The sequence below is a fragment of the Eleginops maclovinus genome, chromosome 19, assembly GCF_036324505.1.
Source record: "Eleginops maclovinus isolate JMC-PN-2008 ecotype Puerto Natales chromosome 19, JC_Emac_rtc_rv5, whole genome shotgun sequence".
Taxonomy (NCBI): Eukaryota; Metazoa; Chordata; class Actinopteri; order Perciformes; family Eleginopidae; genus Eleginops; species Eleginops maclovinus.
The window spans coordinates 14,533,667-14,552,827 of record NC_086367.1 but is presented as its reverse complement, the minus strand read 5'-3'; the positions used below and the strand labels follow the sequence as shown (position 1 = coordinate 14,552,827).

General features: G+C 39.6%; 1 protein-coding gene across 2 annotated transcripts in view; it reads right to left on the bottom strand.

Moving 5' to 3' along the window:
- Positions 1 to 102: 102 nt before the first annotated feature.
- Positions 103 to 19,161, bottom strand: part of myo6b (myosin VIb) — a 35,631-nt gene continuing 16,572 nt past the window's right edge. Inside the window, exons 18-33 of one of the 2 annotated variants that reach the window (XM_063909131.1) lie at positions 18,828 to 18,998; positions 16,668 to 16,706; positions 16,463 to 16,556; positions 15,660 to 15,790; positions 15,348 to 15,425; positions 15,092 to 15,221; positions 13,856 to 13,946; positions 12,177 to 12,327; positions 10,683 to 10,891; positions 10,492 to 10,570; positions 6,711 to 6,871; positions 6,553 to 6,603; positions 4,100 to 4,203; positions 2,801 to 2,935; positions 1,719 to 1,937; positions 103 to 1,218 (exon numbers count right to left, since the gene is read on the bottom strand). In XM_063909131.1, coding sequence (XP_063765201.1) covers positions 1,019 to 1,218; positions 1,719 to 1,937; positions 2,801 to 2,935; positions 4,100 to 4,203; positions 6,553 to 6,603; positions 6,711 to 6,871; positions 10,492 to 10,570; positions 10,683 to 10,891; positions 12,177 to 12,327; positions 13,856 to 13,946; positions 15,092 to 15,221; positions 15,348 to 15,425; positions 15,660 to 15,790; positions 16,463 to 16,556; positions 16,668 to 16,706; positions 18,828 to 18,998 — 2,043 coding nt within the window. In that variant the 3' untranslated portion in view covers positions 103 to 1,018. The remainder of the gene's footprint in view (positions 1,219 to 1,718; positions 1,938 to 2,800; positions 2,936 to 4,099; positions 4,204 to 6,552; positions 6,604 to 6,710; positions 6,872 to 10,491; positions 10,571 to 10,682; positions 10,892 to 12,176; positions 12,328 to 13,855; positions 13,947 to 15,091; positions 15,222 to 15,347; positions 15,426 to 15,659; positions 15,791 to 16,462; positions 16,557 to 16,667; positions 16,707 to 18,827; positions 18,999 to 19,161) is intronic. The other variant, XM_063909132.1, reaches the window with a different exon arrangement.

Below are 19,161 nucleotides of genomic sequence, written 5' to 3'. Positions count from 1 at the left end.
AGCTGCAAGATGTCGGATCCATTTCCCTAACACTAGCCACAGAATTAACTTGTTCTCACTTGTCAGGTATCTATAGTAACTTGGAAAGAAAAAGAAACCAGGAACATGGGGGCACACATTTATTTTCTACAGTATTCCAGTGCAAAGGCCAACGTGTAACCAGCTCTTATTTTGAGTTAATCATCAGTTGTATTCGGCTACAAGTTAAGGTACAGCATGGTTTAATAAATGAGATGTTCCTGGTCTAACTAACAAAAGGACTCAAGGGATCAGCTTGCAGAAACATTACATGAACAAACACACATAACCCACACACACAAAATACATTATTGTCTGCAAAACAACCCACAAAACTGCAAACTAACTTCTACATTTCCCTCTTGCATAACAAATGAACAACAATACAAAAAAAAAAGATTCCCTTTTTAAGGGATTTTAACAATTATACACGCAGCAGGAAAACAAAGACGATAATTAACCACACATTTCTTTAAATGCATTAATCTATCTTTCAAAATGCTTTCTTTGACTATAAGGAGGTTATTAAAGTTCATCACATGATTGTCCCATTTTTCTGTAAATTGAAGTAGATGGAGGATTGAAATATAATTTATTATCCTATCCCCTATCCTTATCCCTATTTATACGAAATACAGTATAAGGTAACTATAGAAATATATATGTTGTATGTATATATAATATAATCTTGCGTCTAATTTATTGTCGCTTTTGCAGACCATTAAGGTTTTTGGGTGTCGTGCAGTGATAATGCATTTTAAGGCCTCACAGTGTGATTGTACTGAAACTGAAATACTAATGCTAGAAGAATAAGGTTTCACACAGCAAAATAAAGATATAAAAAGAGAAAATAAAGAACATACAGGAATTTTGAGATGAATGCAAACAGTAAGATTTGATAGGGTGCATCTTTCTCGGTATGCCGCTCTGCCCCTGAACGTGCATGTGTGTGAGTCTATATCAGTGTCATGTTCCTGGACGCTCATCCTGCTGCTGTGTCTCACTTGAGGAGACTCTGCAGCATGGCTGTGGCGTATGTGGGGCGGGCCTGCTTGTTCTCAATGGCTTTCTTGAGGTACTGAATTCCATCGCAGCGTTCCCAGATTTCTTCAAACTGCCGGGGCAGGATCTCCGCCCCCCTCTTCCTGGTCAGACCCGTCTCCTCCAGACTCAGCTCACACATTTCCATGTCGTCTTTCCCTGAGGTGGACCGATAAGGACAGGTTTACTGATGTGTCATCATCCGTTTGTACACCAAACACCTGCGTATGAATCAAGTCAAGTAATACTAGAATAACGACTTGATTGAGGTACTATTTTGGGGGGATTTAAGCATTTTGTTGCTTCCTTTGATTTATTTACACATACATTTGGAGAGAAGAGACAACAAGTGATTGTAAAACTAATTCTGTAAAAAATTTGCTCTATGTTAACATTTTTGTATTCTTCAACACAATATTTCCCGATTTAGATCTTCAAAAATCTTGAAAACTGAATCTGTATTTTCTTTAAAGAGCTCATAATTCTTGTTAAAGTCAATGATGTAACAAGTAAGTGTTACTTTATTAAAAAAAAGAACCACTGGACTAATTAACTGAATAATAGTTGTGCCCCCCCCCCCCCAAATATAAAGCAACACATAAACATGATTTTCTAAGGATGCTCCGTCCGTTATATTTTTTGAAATGCTCCCGACTCACCAGCGACCAACACAATAGGTTGTTTATCAGGGTGAAGCTCCATCTGCCTGGCGATCCAGGGCCCGTCGAAGTGGGCGTACCACCAGCCCTTCTTTTTATTCTGCGGGTCTTTGTACTGGTCTGCGGGCCGGATGAAAGGAATGCGGAAATATCTCTGCTGGCGGTTCATGGCCACTTCCTGGTGCTGGGCCGTCATCGGAGGAGCTGGGTTCTTTTCAGCTGAAGGTTGGTGTTTGTATCCATAGAAGCATACACAACAAAGAATCGGTGATTTGATCTTAAATAACCATATTATACTCATCTTTTGCTAACAGCACAGAACAAGGTGAGTGGGGCAGGGCGAAATCTACAAAAGCTTCCAGAACAAAGATCAAAAAGGATCCAGGAAATGCCCGAGTAAATATCACATGGGAAAACCCGCTAAAGCAGCTTTTAGCCTCTTATGAAATGGCCTTGATAAGACCCCTGCTGCATCAGCAGGCCAAAACAGGATCCAAGTATAAGACTAACAACACGCAGCCAGCAAGGCTTTCAAGAGCTGTCATATCAAAGAGGAAGGAGGGTAAATATAGTGAGAGTAGAGGCAACAGAGAATCTAAAGTTCCCATACTCATCAAATGTAATATTTGCTTTAAAGATGAAAAGGAAAGAAATGCAGAGGACCAGTAAGCTCTAAAGCTGCTCAATAACATTTGTGTGTGTTTGTGGCACACACCATGCATGGCTGAGTAGAGAATGAAATGAGCAGAGCGAGCTGTCATAGCAGCGGCTCCTGAGCCTGACGAGGCATGGCTGGCAGTTACTTGCTAATTAGAACAAATATTTCTGACACAGCCAGACAGACGGCAGCTGCTTTTCCAGGCCTTAGCGTCTCGTCGGCTAATTGATTGTTAGGAAACACGGGCGGGTTATTTACGTGCAGGGCATTACTTCCTGCCCATGACAGAGGGGAGGCGAAAGTGGAGAAACTAAACAGTTGTCACCTGTAACTTCATGTGCCTGGGGCGAAGTGTGTGAAACGCATGGTGTGTGTGTGGATGTATAGATTTAAGTTCATATCCACAGGTGATGACTCCACTAACCGTAGTCAGTGACAGATTTAGGAGCCCTCTGCTCAGGTCCGTCATCGGTGCGTTTCTTGTTCTTGGACTTCCATGCGTGGTAGACCTTCAGGCGGCGGTGGAACTCCTCTCTGCAGGCCGCCAGCAGATCGATGTCTGACGATACAACCAGACAAATGTGAGTACTCAAAGGAATGCAACAAGCTAAGGTTTATGGAAAGATATGGAATGTACAAGAGTGACTTCCCAAGTATTCACTTCCATGATCTGTTGACTTGTCTCAAGACTCAAATTATCATTATGGTCTTTAGTAGAGGTCCAGCTTTAAAAATCCTGGATACTATATATCCCATAATGCAAACCCAAGTCTGTGATTCTGGGTTTAGGAATCAAATACACTTTCTTAAAATGTATTTAAAAAGTTGGTTGTAATGCTGTACATTTTGGATTTTCAACTTCTACTAGTCAATATTTTATGTATATGGGGAATATATTGTACTCACTAATTTAAAAGAATGCTTGTTATATTGTTAAATATAATGGTGGTGTTAGTGGTAGGACGCTAAAGCCATTTATGGATCATTTCTAAAGAAACAGCCTTAAATAACTCATTGATGAAGGCAAAACAGAGAAAAACATTTAGTAAATAAAGCATCACATATTGGAGACGAGTAGTGCAACATTATTAATTGGATTCTCGCACAGTTTTTTCTCTTCTATAATCAAAGAAAACATTCACGGAAAACAGTGAACATAAGGCCATAATCAGTTAGATTACAAACACAGCTTTTGGTATCACCACCAAAGCAAATGGGTTCCACAAATTAGCCAGATGTCCTTGGAAACCCACAGGGGGATATCAGACCCCTCATACTGATCAGTACTATATACAGTGAGGTTTATAAAGGCAGTGAAGAGTGTGGAAGCACAGAGGCATCTGCTTTTCATGCCTACTGAGGAGAGAGGGTTGGCTGGGGATGACTAGAAGGGCAGTAATGGTGGTAATTTCCTCTCTCCAATAAAATGCATGCTGATGAGTCCCAGCAGCTGTAGGAACATCCTCACATAGCTCTTTTGATTTTCCAGGCTCGTGTCCACACGCTGTACAGCTGCAGCCTCAGCGTTTTATTTACAGAGAGATCCAGGACACAGAGTTCAGATATAAAAGGTTTACCAAAAGTGCCAAAATGTAAGCGGCTGCTGAATTATTTAACATGGGGATGAAACTATATCTATATACTTGATGTGTTTGTAACGGCAGGTTCAGAGCACACTTTTATAAAGGTTGCATCAGGCTGAATTTGTTTAGGGATTTCTCACCACAGGAAGTGTTGATGACATCTCTCAGCTCAGCATACTTCCACTTGCTGAGGTCATACTTTTTCACTCCGGCAGCAGCTTTAGTTGCCTGCACTTGAGGACCCCTGTCAGCAAAGAGCAGATGAACGTGGGTGTGTGTGAGGAAAAAGGGAGAGAAGACAGGTAAGAGTGTGAAAAGGTGGGAGTCAAACAGATTAAGGGTTGGATTTTCAACGCTGAATATCATTTCCATCAGGGAAGTGAGAGAGGAGAGCAGGAGCAGCAACATTTCATGTGCAATCAAACTGGATGGAATCATTTTCAAGGGGTAGTATGATGTAGAATTTCAATGGCAGATATAATGCATGAATACTAAAAAGGAAACAGGATTGATTAAGTTCACGGCCCTTGGTGAGAAATGAAAACTGATGCCTCACTTCTTTCAAGCCCCCTCCCTCGTTGTCTCAGCTGATTATATTCACATTAGGGGGCGGTCAGCAGGGGAGCTGAGAGCACAGTTTGTCCATATCATGCAGTTTCAACTCCACTTAAAATGATGCAAAGCGCCCACCAGGTTCAGACCTACATTCTCTGGCATTTTTTTAACCTCTCCTTTAAGTCTGTTTTATGAGGAATAATGGATTGACTGAAAAATAAAGGTAACATTAAACAGAATAAATCAAATGGGTGGAGTGTCAGCTAGTTAAGTGACTGCTGCAGCACGTTTGAGCTCCTGTCAGCTGCGGTTCCAGCTCCCCTGCTGAGTTGAGGCTGCTAATTCAATAATGAGAAGGATTTACCTCCTCTATTTACAGTCGGCATAGCTGCTAATATCGCAGAGAAGAGGATTACTGATCTACCAATCATCAGCCAGATTACCAGGTATAATTCATACTGACTGCAGAGATGATTCGGGATCATCGTCAGCCTGGCTGAGACGTGCCATAGTGTGATTGTGATCAAGCGGGTGTGGCTTTACTTTTGCTGCAGCCAGGGAAAGAAAAAAGAGGTAGTAAGGGCTTTGCTTTTGGCAGAAGGAACACGGATGGTTGCACAGGGAGAGAGCTGGAGCACTGCACAAACCACACCAGCCAGTGCGTATACTTCCACTGCACATAGCTTTTAATGTGGTTAAGCTCAGAGGTGTGCACATGTGACACACGTGGCCTTTGGATCTTCTTTCCTGCAACAGATCTGCTTTTGGTTTCCAGGGGTCAGCTGACTTGTGGTAGGAGACATGCACTATGACCCCTTGATGCCATAGCCAACACTGACAAGATTACAGGCTTTGGATCAATTTTGTGCTTGACGGGGCCTGTAGAAAAGCCTGATGCAGACTTTAAGAGAAAACTTCTCCTGGCTTTAAACACAGAGTGTGGTTAAGGGAATTCACTCCCATTTACACTGTGGAGTTCCAATTTAATGAATGGTCAGAAGTACTAACGGGTGGCTTTGTTGCATTTGGATCGATGTCTGTGTTTGACCATCTTTTCTCAGTCCATATTGCACTTTGTATCCTCCTATACGTGCTCTTGTATAGGCGATAGTGGATGAACACAGGGTTGATTCAAACACAGCTAGCGTGCAAGGTACATTAAACTAAAGGTAACCATGGAAACAGTACTTCGTAATATGTTCCTCGGCACAACTTATTATCTGCTGTAACCTTACACACAGTAGAGCATGTCAACACTAAAGTGAAAAATATAGCACCATTTGGACCACTATATATAGTTTACACCATTTGTGACAGAATGTTCTGTCACTATGAAAACAATGCACTATAAGTTATATAATAGATCATCATTTTTTAGGTAACTCTTTAGGTAGCTCTTTCACACAGGAGGCCGTTGTCTGTGTCCTGTGTGAAATCGAAAGTCAACCTTGACTTACTTTGGCGTACCTTTATCACGTTCGGGAATACAAATGTGCTAAAAGCTAAGCCTAACACCTGGTAATTAAAATCTAGTATCATTAATGAGATCTGAGATAGAGTTACAGAAGAGTTAGAAAGTTAAGACTAGATGACAAAACTTCTAACGTGATTTACAAACAGTAATAAAACTACAATCCAGAATCCAGAAGACAAAAACTTCTGACGTTTAACACGGGACTGTAAGCACTGCTAGGGACAGAGACAAGCGTTATCCAATGCAGAGCCAATTTAGATCAGAGAAACAAAACGATCACATGTGGCTCATTCTGATCCACCTGTCCTTTTGATTTGGAGCGCCATCTTCATTTTTGAGCAAGCAATCATCACACATGATTCATGTCACATAAAAATATACATGTCATGCATCCAAATTCGATTTTTCATTGGCTTTGCATTGATGGTATTATCCTACATTTGCATTTAAGACATGTATGGCTACCACAGAGAATAGGACAGACAGACAGGGAAAGGGTGATAATTGCTGGTGTTAGGGTCACTTGGACATGGACAGTTATAGGAACCTGTGCCGATATCTTACATGGATCTGGCAGAGGATGAAGAGATAGGTAGATCTGAAAAAGAACCGTCACTGGGAGAAAACAAAGTAATAGGAGAAATGCAGTTACACACTCATGCTGAGGTGAAAATTACATTTTGTTTAACCTGGGGCTTTTGTTTATATGTCAACATCAATACCTGCGCAGACTCGCATCCAACTGTGCCTCCTCAGTGATGAGCTCGGCCTCGCTCTGGGCGATTCTCATGGCTAACTCTCTGTCTCTACGCTCCTGCTCCACTATGGTGCTGTGCTGGACCTGCTCCTCGCGCTCCAGAGCCAGCTGAATATCCAACTCCGCCTGAAAACACACACAAACAGACACAATAGCTTTTAACGGGGCTGTGTGCAAGACCCTTCACAACAACTAAAGCTCTGCTACGTGCCAAAGCCTGATTAGACATATTTATCCGGGATGTAGAGCTGCTAATAAAACGTTACTGGATATTTGTCTAGACAGGGCAAAGCAACAGACAAACAATCAGTAGGACATTTTTTACAGGTTTGACCCAGAGTCAAACTCCAGATTTGTTCTTCTTTTTAGAGACAAGAAATACCTTTTAATTAAACCAAATGTATTCCCAAAGGCAGCTAGAGGGCAAATATATAAAAAAATAACAGGTACAGAGTATTGGTTTGTGTATATAAAATAAATACATCTCCTATCTTCTGGTATAAAAGCCACTACTGAAGTCTAAAATGGATACTTTTTCTCTGAGGAGCTTTCAATATGAATGCTGTTTAAAATATATTATTCATACATGGTCCAATTGGCAACTGAGCTGCATGGCCACTTAAAATTGTGATAGCCTTGGTGTGAAAGTTGAGCTGCTTTATACCTTGTGCAAGCAGATTTTAAGGACACCCTTGCATTGTGCTCAAAATAGCTCTGGTTATTAGCCAAAGTTTATGCAAATCTCCAAAGTCACCATTGGCTATCTCCCAGTAAATTTGACCATGTTTTCTAAAAAAGCTATGGTCAAATACAATTTATGTTGGCATGATAAGGTCACTAAAGTGCATTAATTCCCTCACTGACATTTCACAAGAGGATCCTAAAAGAACATAAACAGATGCAGAAATGGTTTATGTTCACACATATTCAATACACTGTGTTAAAAAAAGTGACATTGGACGTCTTCAATTGAGTGAGTTTCGCTTTAAGAAAAAGATACAGCAGAGTTGAAAACTCTGTGGATAAATCGCGTTAGCTTGAAACACCCTATGATTCAAAGTTTGAGGGAGCAAGACAGTGCCAGACTAACCTTTGACACAGCAGAAAATAGCAAAGAACATAGAGTAAAAAGCCATTACAGTCACAGCAGCCACCCAAAGAAAGTTTACTGCTGCAGCTTTGAGCCTTAGAGCAGTGGATAAACAAACTTTACAAACAGCTCCCTGATATGGCTTATGACAACCTGGTGTCAACTCTCTCACTTCTAGGAAAAAGGGGGAAAAATTACAGCATGCAAATGTCCAACTGGCCTTGGGTGAAAAAAGAAGGCTTCAGATGTACAGAAGGTGCGATCTGTGCCAAACAGATGAAGGATGGTAAAGGTGAGACATGATGGAAAAATTGAAGAGGAACAGGTGTTTTTGTAGTGATAAGACCAGAGGGAGAAACTTAAGGGAACAAAGGAAAGTAGCAAAAAAGCAATTACACAAAAAAAGTGACAAATAAAATGTGAGTGAGTGAAATAGGCATGAGATAATAAAAGACGGGATAGCTAAAACGTAGCTTTGTTAGGAGAAAATCAGCAGGAAGTGAAATCATCAATCAAGAGCCAGCGACCCACAGGGAATCTGACCAATGTCACAACCCAGCTGTTGCCGTGGGAGACCAAATGAGTGTTTCCCTCATAGGGGAGAGCAGGCAGAGTCCGCCCGAGAGGAAACAAGAACCATAGTGGTCGTGCTGAGTGATTCCCCCCCCCCCCCCTGCCTGTTAACTACGTAACACAGATACTTTATACTTCAGTTTTAGCCGCCATGGGATTCATAAAAGTTCAGTTAAGTATTTGAACATGAACCGCAAAAGGTATGACATTTTAGTTAGTAAGTGGGTATTTGTGCTGTGACAAGAAAAAGACTGCTCTGAAGGTTTGGTGTATTCAAATTAAATATGGAAATCTCCCAATCCATGTTTGAACAAAACTGAGCAGAACTGGTTGAAATGTAGTGAAAAGAATGACACTTGGGTTCACTCATTCCCTCCTCAAATTAACAGGAAATGTTGCAGTGCAATTTCGCGAGTATGACGTATGAAGTATGACGTTGTTCCGGCTTGTCAGTAGTTAATTTATATAATGAAATAAGTAGAAACAGTTATGAAAAGTTTAGCAGTGATAAGTTAAAAGTGAAACGTTTTACCTGAAGAACCCACGGGACATCCGGAAGTGCCGGTGAATGTGTTGCTCTTCTCATGCTGGGTAAGCTAGCTTGTTTTGTTGTGTGTTAGCGATGCATTTATTTCCATGTAAATCCAATCAATCATTGTAATATGGTTTGTGGATATCAAGTGTCTCAATGGAAAGGTAATTGTTGCATTACGTTTTAGTTTCTCATAAAAAGGATGACGAAACCTCTAATAATGTCGAGTTCTTAAACACGTTTCCTAATGTTGACATAGATTATTAAAGTGTAGCCTAGTACATTTATCAGAATAACAAATGGCCCACCAGGATATGTAGTTTTACTGTTGCTGTTTGTTTGCTGTGGAATGCTTTGTTTTTAGAGGAAAAGACCAACTTTGTTTTACTGAGAAAGTAAGGTGTGTTTAATGTGAATGTGTAAAATAAATGTGTTTTACTGCTCAGCTAAAACCGTTTAGCCCATTACTGTTTTAATGTCTGATAGTTGTGTTGTGTCAATGAATTAGACTTTAAGCCTGTTTATGAATGCAGGTCAGGTGTTTTATTGAGTGAGGAGACCCAGTGAAGGAGATCCAACGATTCCAGTAAAACCTGGATTGACATTGACACTGTGACAGCCGAATGAACACTCTGCTCAAAGGTAAGAGTAAAGAATGCGCTCTAATTTATGTGACTCGGAAAGATCAGACCTCCATCTCATCTGATCTCAAACAAAGTTGACTTTTTTCCTATATGGTTCTCATACACACACACTTTGTGGTATCTTGAAACTGGGGAGAAATCCCACAGAAGGACAAATACACATTGTAATTTAAGCTGATCAACAAACCAAGCTCTTTGTGATGGTTGCATTTGTGTTGCTGTTCATGTGTAGGCTAAACTGCATTTATCTGAAATCACTGTTGATGCTGTGTTCATGGTTATTGCTTGACTCTCAAAGAAAGGAGTAGTCCTGTACACAGGAGTTGGTTGCATATTGTAACTAATAAATGCCATTACGCACAACAAATGATTCTGAAGTTTGATGCTGCTGGAGCTATTACTATTCTCATCAATTGTTGGTGAGAGCAAAGTGACTGCTTCAAAATAGCTTGTTTAGTTGGTTTTTGTCGTACTTCCGTGACAGGGTTGATTCTAACTCAAACAATACTGAACAACACACTGTAGCAACTGAGCCAATGATGGACCAGCTCAATCACAGATTAGGATTATGTGTAGTTAAACAACGTGATTATAATAGCAGGCTGTGAGCATTCAGTCGCTGCAGGGGTGTAAGGGTCAGTTACCTCATTTGGAGTAAACATTAAGCTTAGAAGAAGCCACAGGGAACTAAGACTTCATTAATGCATGTACATACAAGGAAAACCAATATACCCACATAGAAATGTTAAAAGACATATGGTTTGCACACTTTATATTGAATTAAATATGTTGTTTTCATTTTCTACGTCTTCCTCCTTAATTTCTAGTCCCGCTCTTCAACAGTTTTTAGAAGATGAGTACAAGATTCGAACATATTATAAATATAACATTTTAGGGTGGTCCAAACCTGTAGTGCTCTCTCTTCCTCCTCTCTCTTTTTTCTATCCTCCTCCTCCTGTTTTCGCTTCAGCTCTATCTCTGATTTCCTAAAAGGTTTGGGGAAAGAAAAACTTTACTAGAACAGACATACAATTTATATTAATCCTTAACCATTTCATTTATAAGAATGTCCACTGATAATCCTCCGTCGTCACTTACAGTCTTCTGTCCTCCACCTCCTGTTTGCGTTGTTGCTCTTCCTTTTCCCTTCTCTTCTTCTCTTTTTCCATCTCCTCCTCAATGTGTTTCAGCCTCTCGCTCTCTTCCTCTTCCTGCTTCTTCTTTTGCATTGAGGACAGCAGCTGCTCTGAGCGCTTCACCAGCCCCTGGTACTCTGTGTCTATCTCTTTCCGGGTCATCAGTGTGGCCTAGGGGTCAAGAGGAAGACAAGAACGGCAGGTCATGGTCACAAAATGTACAAAACACTTATTATTTCTTCATCCATTATTCAATCAATTTTCAACCATCAGCATCAGGTGGTTCAAAACCATGTATTGCCTTGGACACTATTACTTTCATAACTAGTGATGACTAGATACCCTTAAAAAAGCTATTATGCTATTCTGAAATTGACAAAAATGTTATTTACTTCCATCAGGTGAGGTAACATCTTTTATGAGGAGTGACACTTAGTGCACTTGTAGACTGAGTCTGCACGCACTCCACAGTTACCATGGCACAAGCTTCCCATGTGGCTGCAAGGGAAGACACTGACTGACACTGAGACTTGCGTGCTAAAGCCACAATGCTCAATTCCCCACTATACTTGTCAGACAATCAGCGGCAGCAGAAGAGGTCACTGCATTGTGAAGATTCATTAGAGGGAGTCTCTAACGGTGACACAGGGAGGGGTGATGACAAGGTCTGGTCCCCGACGTATAGAGTTCTGAATGACAGCCATTGGCCTCTCATGCATTATTCATCCAGAGACGCTGTGCCAGGAGCAATTTCTAAGCAATCTGAACTCCGTGAGTGTCGACTGTGGGGCTGCTAATACGCTAACAGACGAAAATAGGGGGAGTGAGAGAGGATGATTGACCCTGAGGAACCTATTATCACTCCAATCATATCTGTTGATTGCTTACAGATAACAACAGAGTACAACATTTAAGAAAGAATAATGATTATTGGAAAGTTGATTCCCTCATGGCATGACGTTCACATGTGCTTGCGATGATTTGCCATACCTACAGGGTCCAATAAGACCAATGCTTATTGCGCAGGGAGAGCTGGGATTTCACTAACCAAGTTTGAGCATTAGCAAAACCTCTTGAAAAACAATAATTGGAGAGGAGAGGATTTCTTCTTAACCTAACTCTTCTTTTTATCCTGAGGTGATTGATAATATCGATTCTGGGAGGAAGAATGAGAAAAGGGCACAGCACACTTAGGAAAGGGCATAATGTAGAGGACTGCTTGTGCCCGGGAACTACAGGTGTTATTGTAGAGAACCATATGAATGCGAGCCAGTCATGCTTAAAGCAATGTTTGAGGAGTGTCCCCCAGATAAACGCAGAGAGAAGAACAGCAACATGTTTTATGGCTCACACTGTATCGTGCTAAGGCACCTGCGAAAACGGTTGACACTTTCATCTTTAAAATCACCGGAGCATTAATCCTTGAGTTATATGAAAGAGGTGAACAGTGACTCACCTTTATCTTTGCTAACAGAGCGTCTATGGAGGCAGCAAGCTCCTGAGCCTGTTTAGCCATCTCCGGCTTGCCCTCCTTCAGCCCGCTCACCACTTTGTTGAAGCGCTCCATGTGTTTCTTCAGGTTTTGAACCTTCACCATGCCATCGATGCTAAGAGAGAAGAGAAAAAATACAAACGTTTACATGAATATGTCATGAATTAATGTAAGCATAGGGAGTGTTCTATTAGAATTACCACTAATAATAATATGGCTCTTACAGTATAAAAGTATTATAGTGGAAGACTGTAAGCAAGTCAGACCCACAAACCCTCATTTCTGCACAAACACATTAAAGACACCATATCTGCCAAAGGGGGTGTCAACGCACTGATGATGAGTCAGGCAAGCAAAGGTTCAACTAACAACAAGGTTAGGAGATGCTCCGCTATAGAGATGTATGAAATCAATGTTTCATTCCCCCTACTGTAATTTCATTCCTGGCTTCACCTATTTTGAATTACGGTAAATATTTATGTTTGGCGAGGCAGTTGCATATTCTTTGAATTTAACTTTATTTAAAAAATGTATAAAGCAGGCTTTAGTGCACAAGCCTATGATCATAAAATAATGCTTCACCAGTATGACAGTGGGGAAGTGTTTAAGGCTGTTGAAAAAGCTTTTGACCGCACGCGTCCACTCGCCTGATGGTATGTGTTTATTTATTTATATGCAGCTAAGTGTCGTAAGTCTGTAGTGGACCGTCAACGGATCTGTGGAATATTAAGTAAATAAAACCCTCAAGACGCATACCCACGACTATGTTATTCATTGAAGGTATTCTGACAACTACTAAACATGCAGTATAAATCACACTGTTAGCTTGTGGGTCCTAGTAGCCAATGTCCATTCCACATAGGAATGTGTTTTGGATCAAATTGGCAAAAACGTGTTTTAATTTTGCCCCCGTTATCCACTGCACTGCTATATTGTGAATGAGGGTGGTGTGGTTGGTTGGCAACAGTTCTTTACAGCTCTGTACTACTGTGTATTCGCCAAGCCATGTCCACTTTCAAGGGTTTCAAATCCCCTGTATAATTGCATCGTGACCACATATTCGGTATCACTCTGAATACATTGTACTATTGGCCTGTAATACCCAGTTCTTTTCTCCAGCAAAGCTTTGTGCTGCATTTCGATAACTTTAATTTACTGTTCGTGTACATTGTGCAGCTGTATTATTTAGGAAAATTGACATATATGTACTTGGTATGGCAGAGGTTCCATATTAAATGACTCAGGGGCTCAAAACTTGATCCGGACATCCCTATACAAAACATTTTCTTTTGAACCCATACACAAACTGCCACACAGTGAAAATCTGATTCTTGAAAAGCCATCACCTGCATGGGTGCTTAAACAAGAGCACCTTTTTCCAAATGCAACCCAATACAGCAAGACATACGATATATCCCAAAGCAGTGCAGTGCAACATCATTTCTCCACAGATGAACGTCTAGATTGATTTGAACTCCTAGATGCACATTATGGGAAAGCCATCAAAACCAACCAAGCGTGAATCAGTTTAAATAAAAAGCACAACAGAGTACAGGGTGACAGAGGGAAGAAAAGAGAAAAGCACACCCACAAACAATTGGGTGTGGGTGTGGGTGTGTGCAAAGAACAAGGAGGAAACTCACCGTGGCTTATGCTTTTTCTTACACAGCCACATGCGGACAGTCTTTTGCATCTTAATACAGGCCAGAGCTCTGTACCTCATCTTGTTCCGAACTGTTGAGGATTGGGAGAAAAAGGTAGAGGATTCAAACAAAGATCTATATAAAAAAAAGTTGGCTTGTCATCTGTCTACCAGTTTTCTCCAATAAAAAGCCTGGAAAATATCTAGGGGACATTGCCATTCTCTACTCTTTACCTACTCAGTCCAAAGCTATTCCATGGAAATAGCTCTGCAATGCCCTCCTTATATTCATATATTAAAAACTGCATAAATAAAAAGCACCTGAAAAGTGAACGCTTATATTATGGTGGAGATAATGTTACAGCTACATACATATACTGCTGTACTGGCGAACATTGAGGAACATAAAGCAGTGCTCAATATCGTATGTATAACTTATATTACTTTACATGCTCTCGCTCTTGCACACACACACACACACACACACACACACACACGAATGAAACTGTGATAATGAGGTGAGGTTGTTGAAAGAAACAAATGACCACGACCAGGGACATTAATTTCCCTAGGTCATTTACACAAGCGGTGTGTGGTCGGGCAGAGGCAGCGTTCTGTTATAACCTTAATGCAATTTCATAGGATGCTGTTTCAAAAATAAGAAGAAGCCAGCCTGCACTTTGTTAAATGGTGGAGATCAATAACTTGGACAAGTGTAATGGTTCAAGCAAATGCTTTTGGAGTACCGTACCTCTGCATTGCTACAGGCAGCTGCTTTCAATATTCAGAATGAATAGAAAAGCATGAAATATGATTCATTACAGCTATTGGAGCTATACAGTAACACGAAAGGAAATGACAAAGCATCTTATACACAATTCACTGGAAAGTAGAACAAAATAAACGCTTTTATACTGACCCTTCTTGTATTATTCATTCTTTAAAATAGCTGTTTTTGTGTAGAAGTCTTATAGTTCATCAGGCTACATATCATACATATATTTCATACATTATAAATTCTGAAAATTGAAAGTTAAGACATAGCTTATAGGTAGTAGAGGAATAGACATAAAATGGGCCAAGGCTAAATGGCGATTTGATGTAATGTCTAGACAAGGTGTGGTAAATGATCATATCCTAAAACAAAATAAAACCATTAAGTTTATTATAGAAATAATAGAACAGAAAGACAATGTGTTTTAAGCTTCACTGCTGTTGTTGAATAGATTTCACCCACGTTTGATGACAGACAGGCTGCACCACTGGACCTTCTTCCAGAGGCTGCACAACAACCACTGGTTGACTTTCTTCAGCAGCTCTGCCAGGTGGTCTGGATCGGACTTCATGATCTGGTCAAACTCGGCAAACTGCATGCACACAGAGGAAAAAACAAAAAATACATTAAACCCTTGTAGTTTAACGCGTTTCTGTAGTGTTTCTGCATAATGAACTTAAACACTAATGGATAATCAATACTGTTGACTTCTCTGTACCTTTCCTGGGCGGAAGAACACTCTGGTCAATCCAAACTTGAAGTCATTGTCATTTAGTCCCAGAGCTTTGAACAAAGCCTACAGAGGCACACAAACACATCCAGTGACAAAGCAATATTGAGAAGACTGTAGGCCACTAAAGTGTTTGTGTTTGTTAATCATTTCCCAAATTGGCTCAGTTTGTCTAAAGGCCTTTTTTTGTTGCTCAACTAATTAGGATTTATTTGAAACAGATTAGAACAATAATGATCCAACAGTACGTTTTGTTTCTCTTGTGATGGAGAACACATTTTAAATTTGATGCAGCCCCACCTTGCAGAAGAGTCGTGGATTCAGGCGCGTGAGCTTGGCCGGCATATACTGTTTATACATGTTGTATAGCTCATGAAAGGGCGCTCTGGAGGGGAAACCCCCCTGCATCAGGTCCAACACCGACACCATTCCTAATCAAGAAAAAATATTGTATGAAGGGCTAATGAAGAGAAAGAGTGTCGCCTGTGGAATTACAATGTGCACTACTGACAATATCAAAGGAACGTTTTTGGCTTTAATGCAAGCAAGCTGGAATGTGTTTGTTAACATACAGCACAGACTATTCTGTTTCCTCCCTTACAAGTACTTCATGATTGTATAATGTGTGTGTTTGTGTGTAAGTGAGAATAATTTCATACAGTATCTACAAGAGGAGGCACTGCAAGAAAGAATTTTACTTTAATGAAATCACAAAGGTTGTTCCAGGATCAAATTCACTTCTGCCTCAGTTACAGTAGCAGCATGCATTGGCTTCAAAATACATAATTTACGTCCATCATGGCCCAGGCTTCAAGTGAAGGTGTAGCATTTACGAAAATGTCTAAATTGTCTTATGTGAAAAGTGTCTAAAAACTCTTGACACTGTTATAGTGTTGGTAAAAACAGAGTGACATTATTCCACCTTTGTGGAGAGGAATGTAAATATACAAAGTCTTTCCATTTTGAGGAATGATCTAGATGATCGTATCCATATTTTTTAGAAATATGTCATGAGATTGAGTGAAGATATCTTTTGTTTATTTACTAAACTTAAAGAGGTAAAAAGTGATCTCTATGGTACAGTGTACACATTCTGGTCCTACCTGAGCACTGCAGCTGTGAGAGAATCAGAGCTCCTTCAAACTTGTGGCTGACCATCTTTAGGTTGGGTTTTACACAGCGGATGAAACTCGAGCCCTAAACACACAAAGATTAATAAGTACTTATTGTTTCTAAGCAGGAAAGTAAACAAACAACATTTTGTAGAGAAATTACAATGAAAATGACATGACCTGACATTAAACTCACAGTGCTGCGAAGCTTTTCTAACAGCAGGTTTAGCTGGGTCTGTGTGCAGAAAAAAAAAGATAATGTTTAGTGATTTGATTTTTATTGTTTGAGATGAAGGTAGGCCAGACGCACATTAACAAGAGTTAACAGTCATGCAAGGACAAAGGCGAGGCAGATTTATTAGTATAGCACATTTCAACAACAAGGACATTCAAAGTGCTTTCCATAAGACATAACGGTATTAAGACAAGATATAAAAGAACCGCAGGCAATTTAAAAGATAATAGAAAAAGACTAATGCAAAGCATTCCGGGGGGATTGAAGCAAAGTAAAACTGAAGATAACATCAGATAAAAACTATACAGAGCTGAAAAATACACTGGAGCTACAGCGCAGTGCAAGATATCAATTATTGGTTCAAAAAAGGAACAACATAGTGCTTTAATATACAAACAAAATTTGAGTCAATTCTTTCACAAACAGGACACTGCTATAAATATCAGAAAATTGGAGCGATGTGAGCCATCTTTCTATAGTTAGTATATAAGACTAGTAGCATTTTACTGAATCAACTGCAGCCTCTCATTGACTTTTTTAGAGATGCAAATGGAGAATTCCTTCATTTCTTGATATACTGTTGAGGCAACAGTAGACAGAATGTGTAATTGTCTTACTTTGGATGTTAAAATGTGGGTCCATGACTGTACCAATACTTCTGCCCTGGTTTATGATCTTGAATGTTGGCAACCGAAACTAAGCACCGACTTTTAATTAATTCAGCGTTGGCTCCTAAAACATTTCTTCAGCACACTTAACTTTTTTGTTTCTGAGAGTTACTCTGCTTGTTTGGGCCCATAGTCATCTGGTGATATTGATCTATAAATCTTAATGTCTTCTTCACAACTCTGAAAATATGTCGTTTTCCATGACCTGCACTCGTATGTGGGAGTGTAATGATAATGAACAGAAGTGGCTTAAGAATAGAGCCTTGGGGGACTCCGCATGTCAGCAATCGGCACAAAAAAGCACCTTTCCTTTAAGAAAAGATTTCAAACCAGTTAACAATGGTGTACATTTACTCAAGGACTGTACTTAACTACTATTTTGACTTGAACTTTACTTTATTTCAAATTTCTGCTCTTTGTACTTCTACCCCACCACAAATCAGAGGTTACTAGTTTACTTTTACATTTTTTGCCATTTTCTCCCCACTTCTACAACATCATGTCACAAACTTCTCAAATTGACAGACTATTTCTATGTCAATGTGTTTAGTCATTGGATCCTGTTCGAAATCTGTGAATCAGGAGATTTGTTGGTTTCTGCTGAACAAAAACACATGCCGTTAGAAGTAGTTTATTTTTAGGCCGTTCGCTCAACACATTTCTTTCTAGACTCTATGTCTGTCATTGTGTTCTGCTCTTATTTTTTCCCTCTCACTGCTTCCTAACTCCATTCTATTATACCTAGAGCTGACCTTATCCAGCCTTATCCACCAAGGAAGGTTTTCTCAGAGGAAAGAGGTAGGGGATCTAAAAGAAGGGAACCTTAAGTACGGAGGGAACAGAGGGATGGGAAGAAGAGCTGAAAGGTGATAAGTAACAGAACAGGGCTAAAGATAAGAGTTAGAAAAGTCAGAAAAAAGGAGTATTGTAAACTATCTTACTTGAACTTTACACTTAAATTGGTACAAAAAAATCTGATAAGCAGCAAATATTTCAAATGTTCTATTTGCCAAATTGCGTCGACAAATATCAAAATAAAATCTAAAGCACTATAAATCCAGATCAATAGACTTTTATATGATAACAAAATTATATAATGATCATATAGTCAGCTATAATATATTTTATATAAGTTATTATTAGCCTGAGCTAACATTATACCCATGGATAATCTTAGTAAGTTCAAGTAAAATACAGACTTTGCTTCCCCGTGAATTTTTTTCGCATGAAACACAGAAAATCACGTGAGGTCTTCTTCTTATTCTCTACCCAGAATTGCTTACGTGATTACCTAAGTGAATTAATCATTAGTATGAAAATTCTATTTGCTTATAATTTGTGATATTAAAATTAAGTATGGTCACAAACCAAAAAAATGAGCATGTTTTATTTAATAGTGTTCAGGGAGTTTATCTATCAATCAAAAAGGACATATTTTGAAAACAACACCGACCTTGAATTTGTTTCCAACGCTGATGAAGCCGAGTTTGCCCGCCTTCTGTTTGGTATCCCTGTTGGTGATTGAGTTCTCAAACAGCTCTCGAACAAATTTATCTTTCGATTCAGACACTAAGCTTTCGAGGGACATGTGTAGGGCATCATTATTCTTCTCCACAAACCGAATCTGTGGACAAACACAATGCATACCTTTAGAATTAGCAGACTTTAATACAAATTCAAAAAATGCTAAATCAAATGAGGAATAAGTAACCTTTATGATATGAAGTGATATGTTTTGACATTTTATACCAGTATATTAAATGTGTAAGACTAAAAAAAGATGTTTA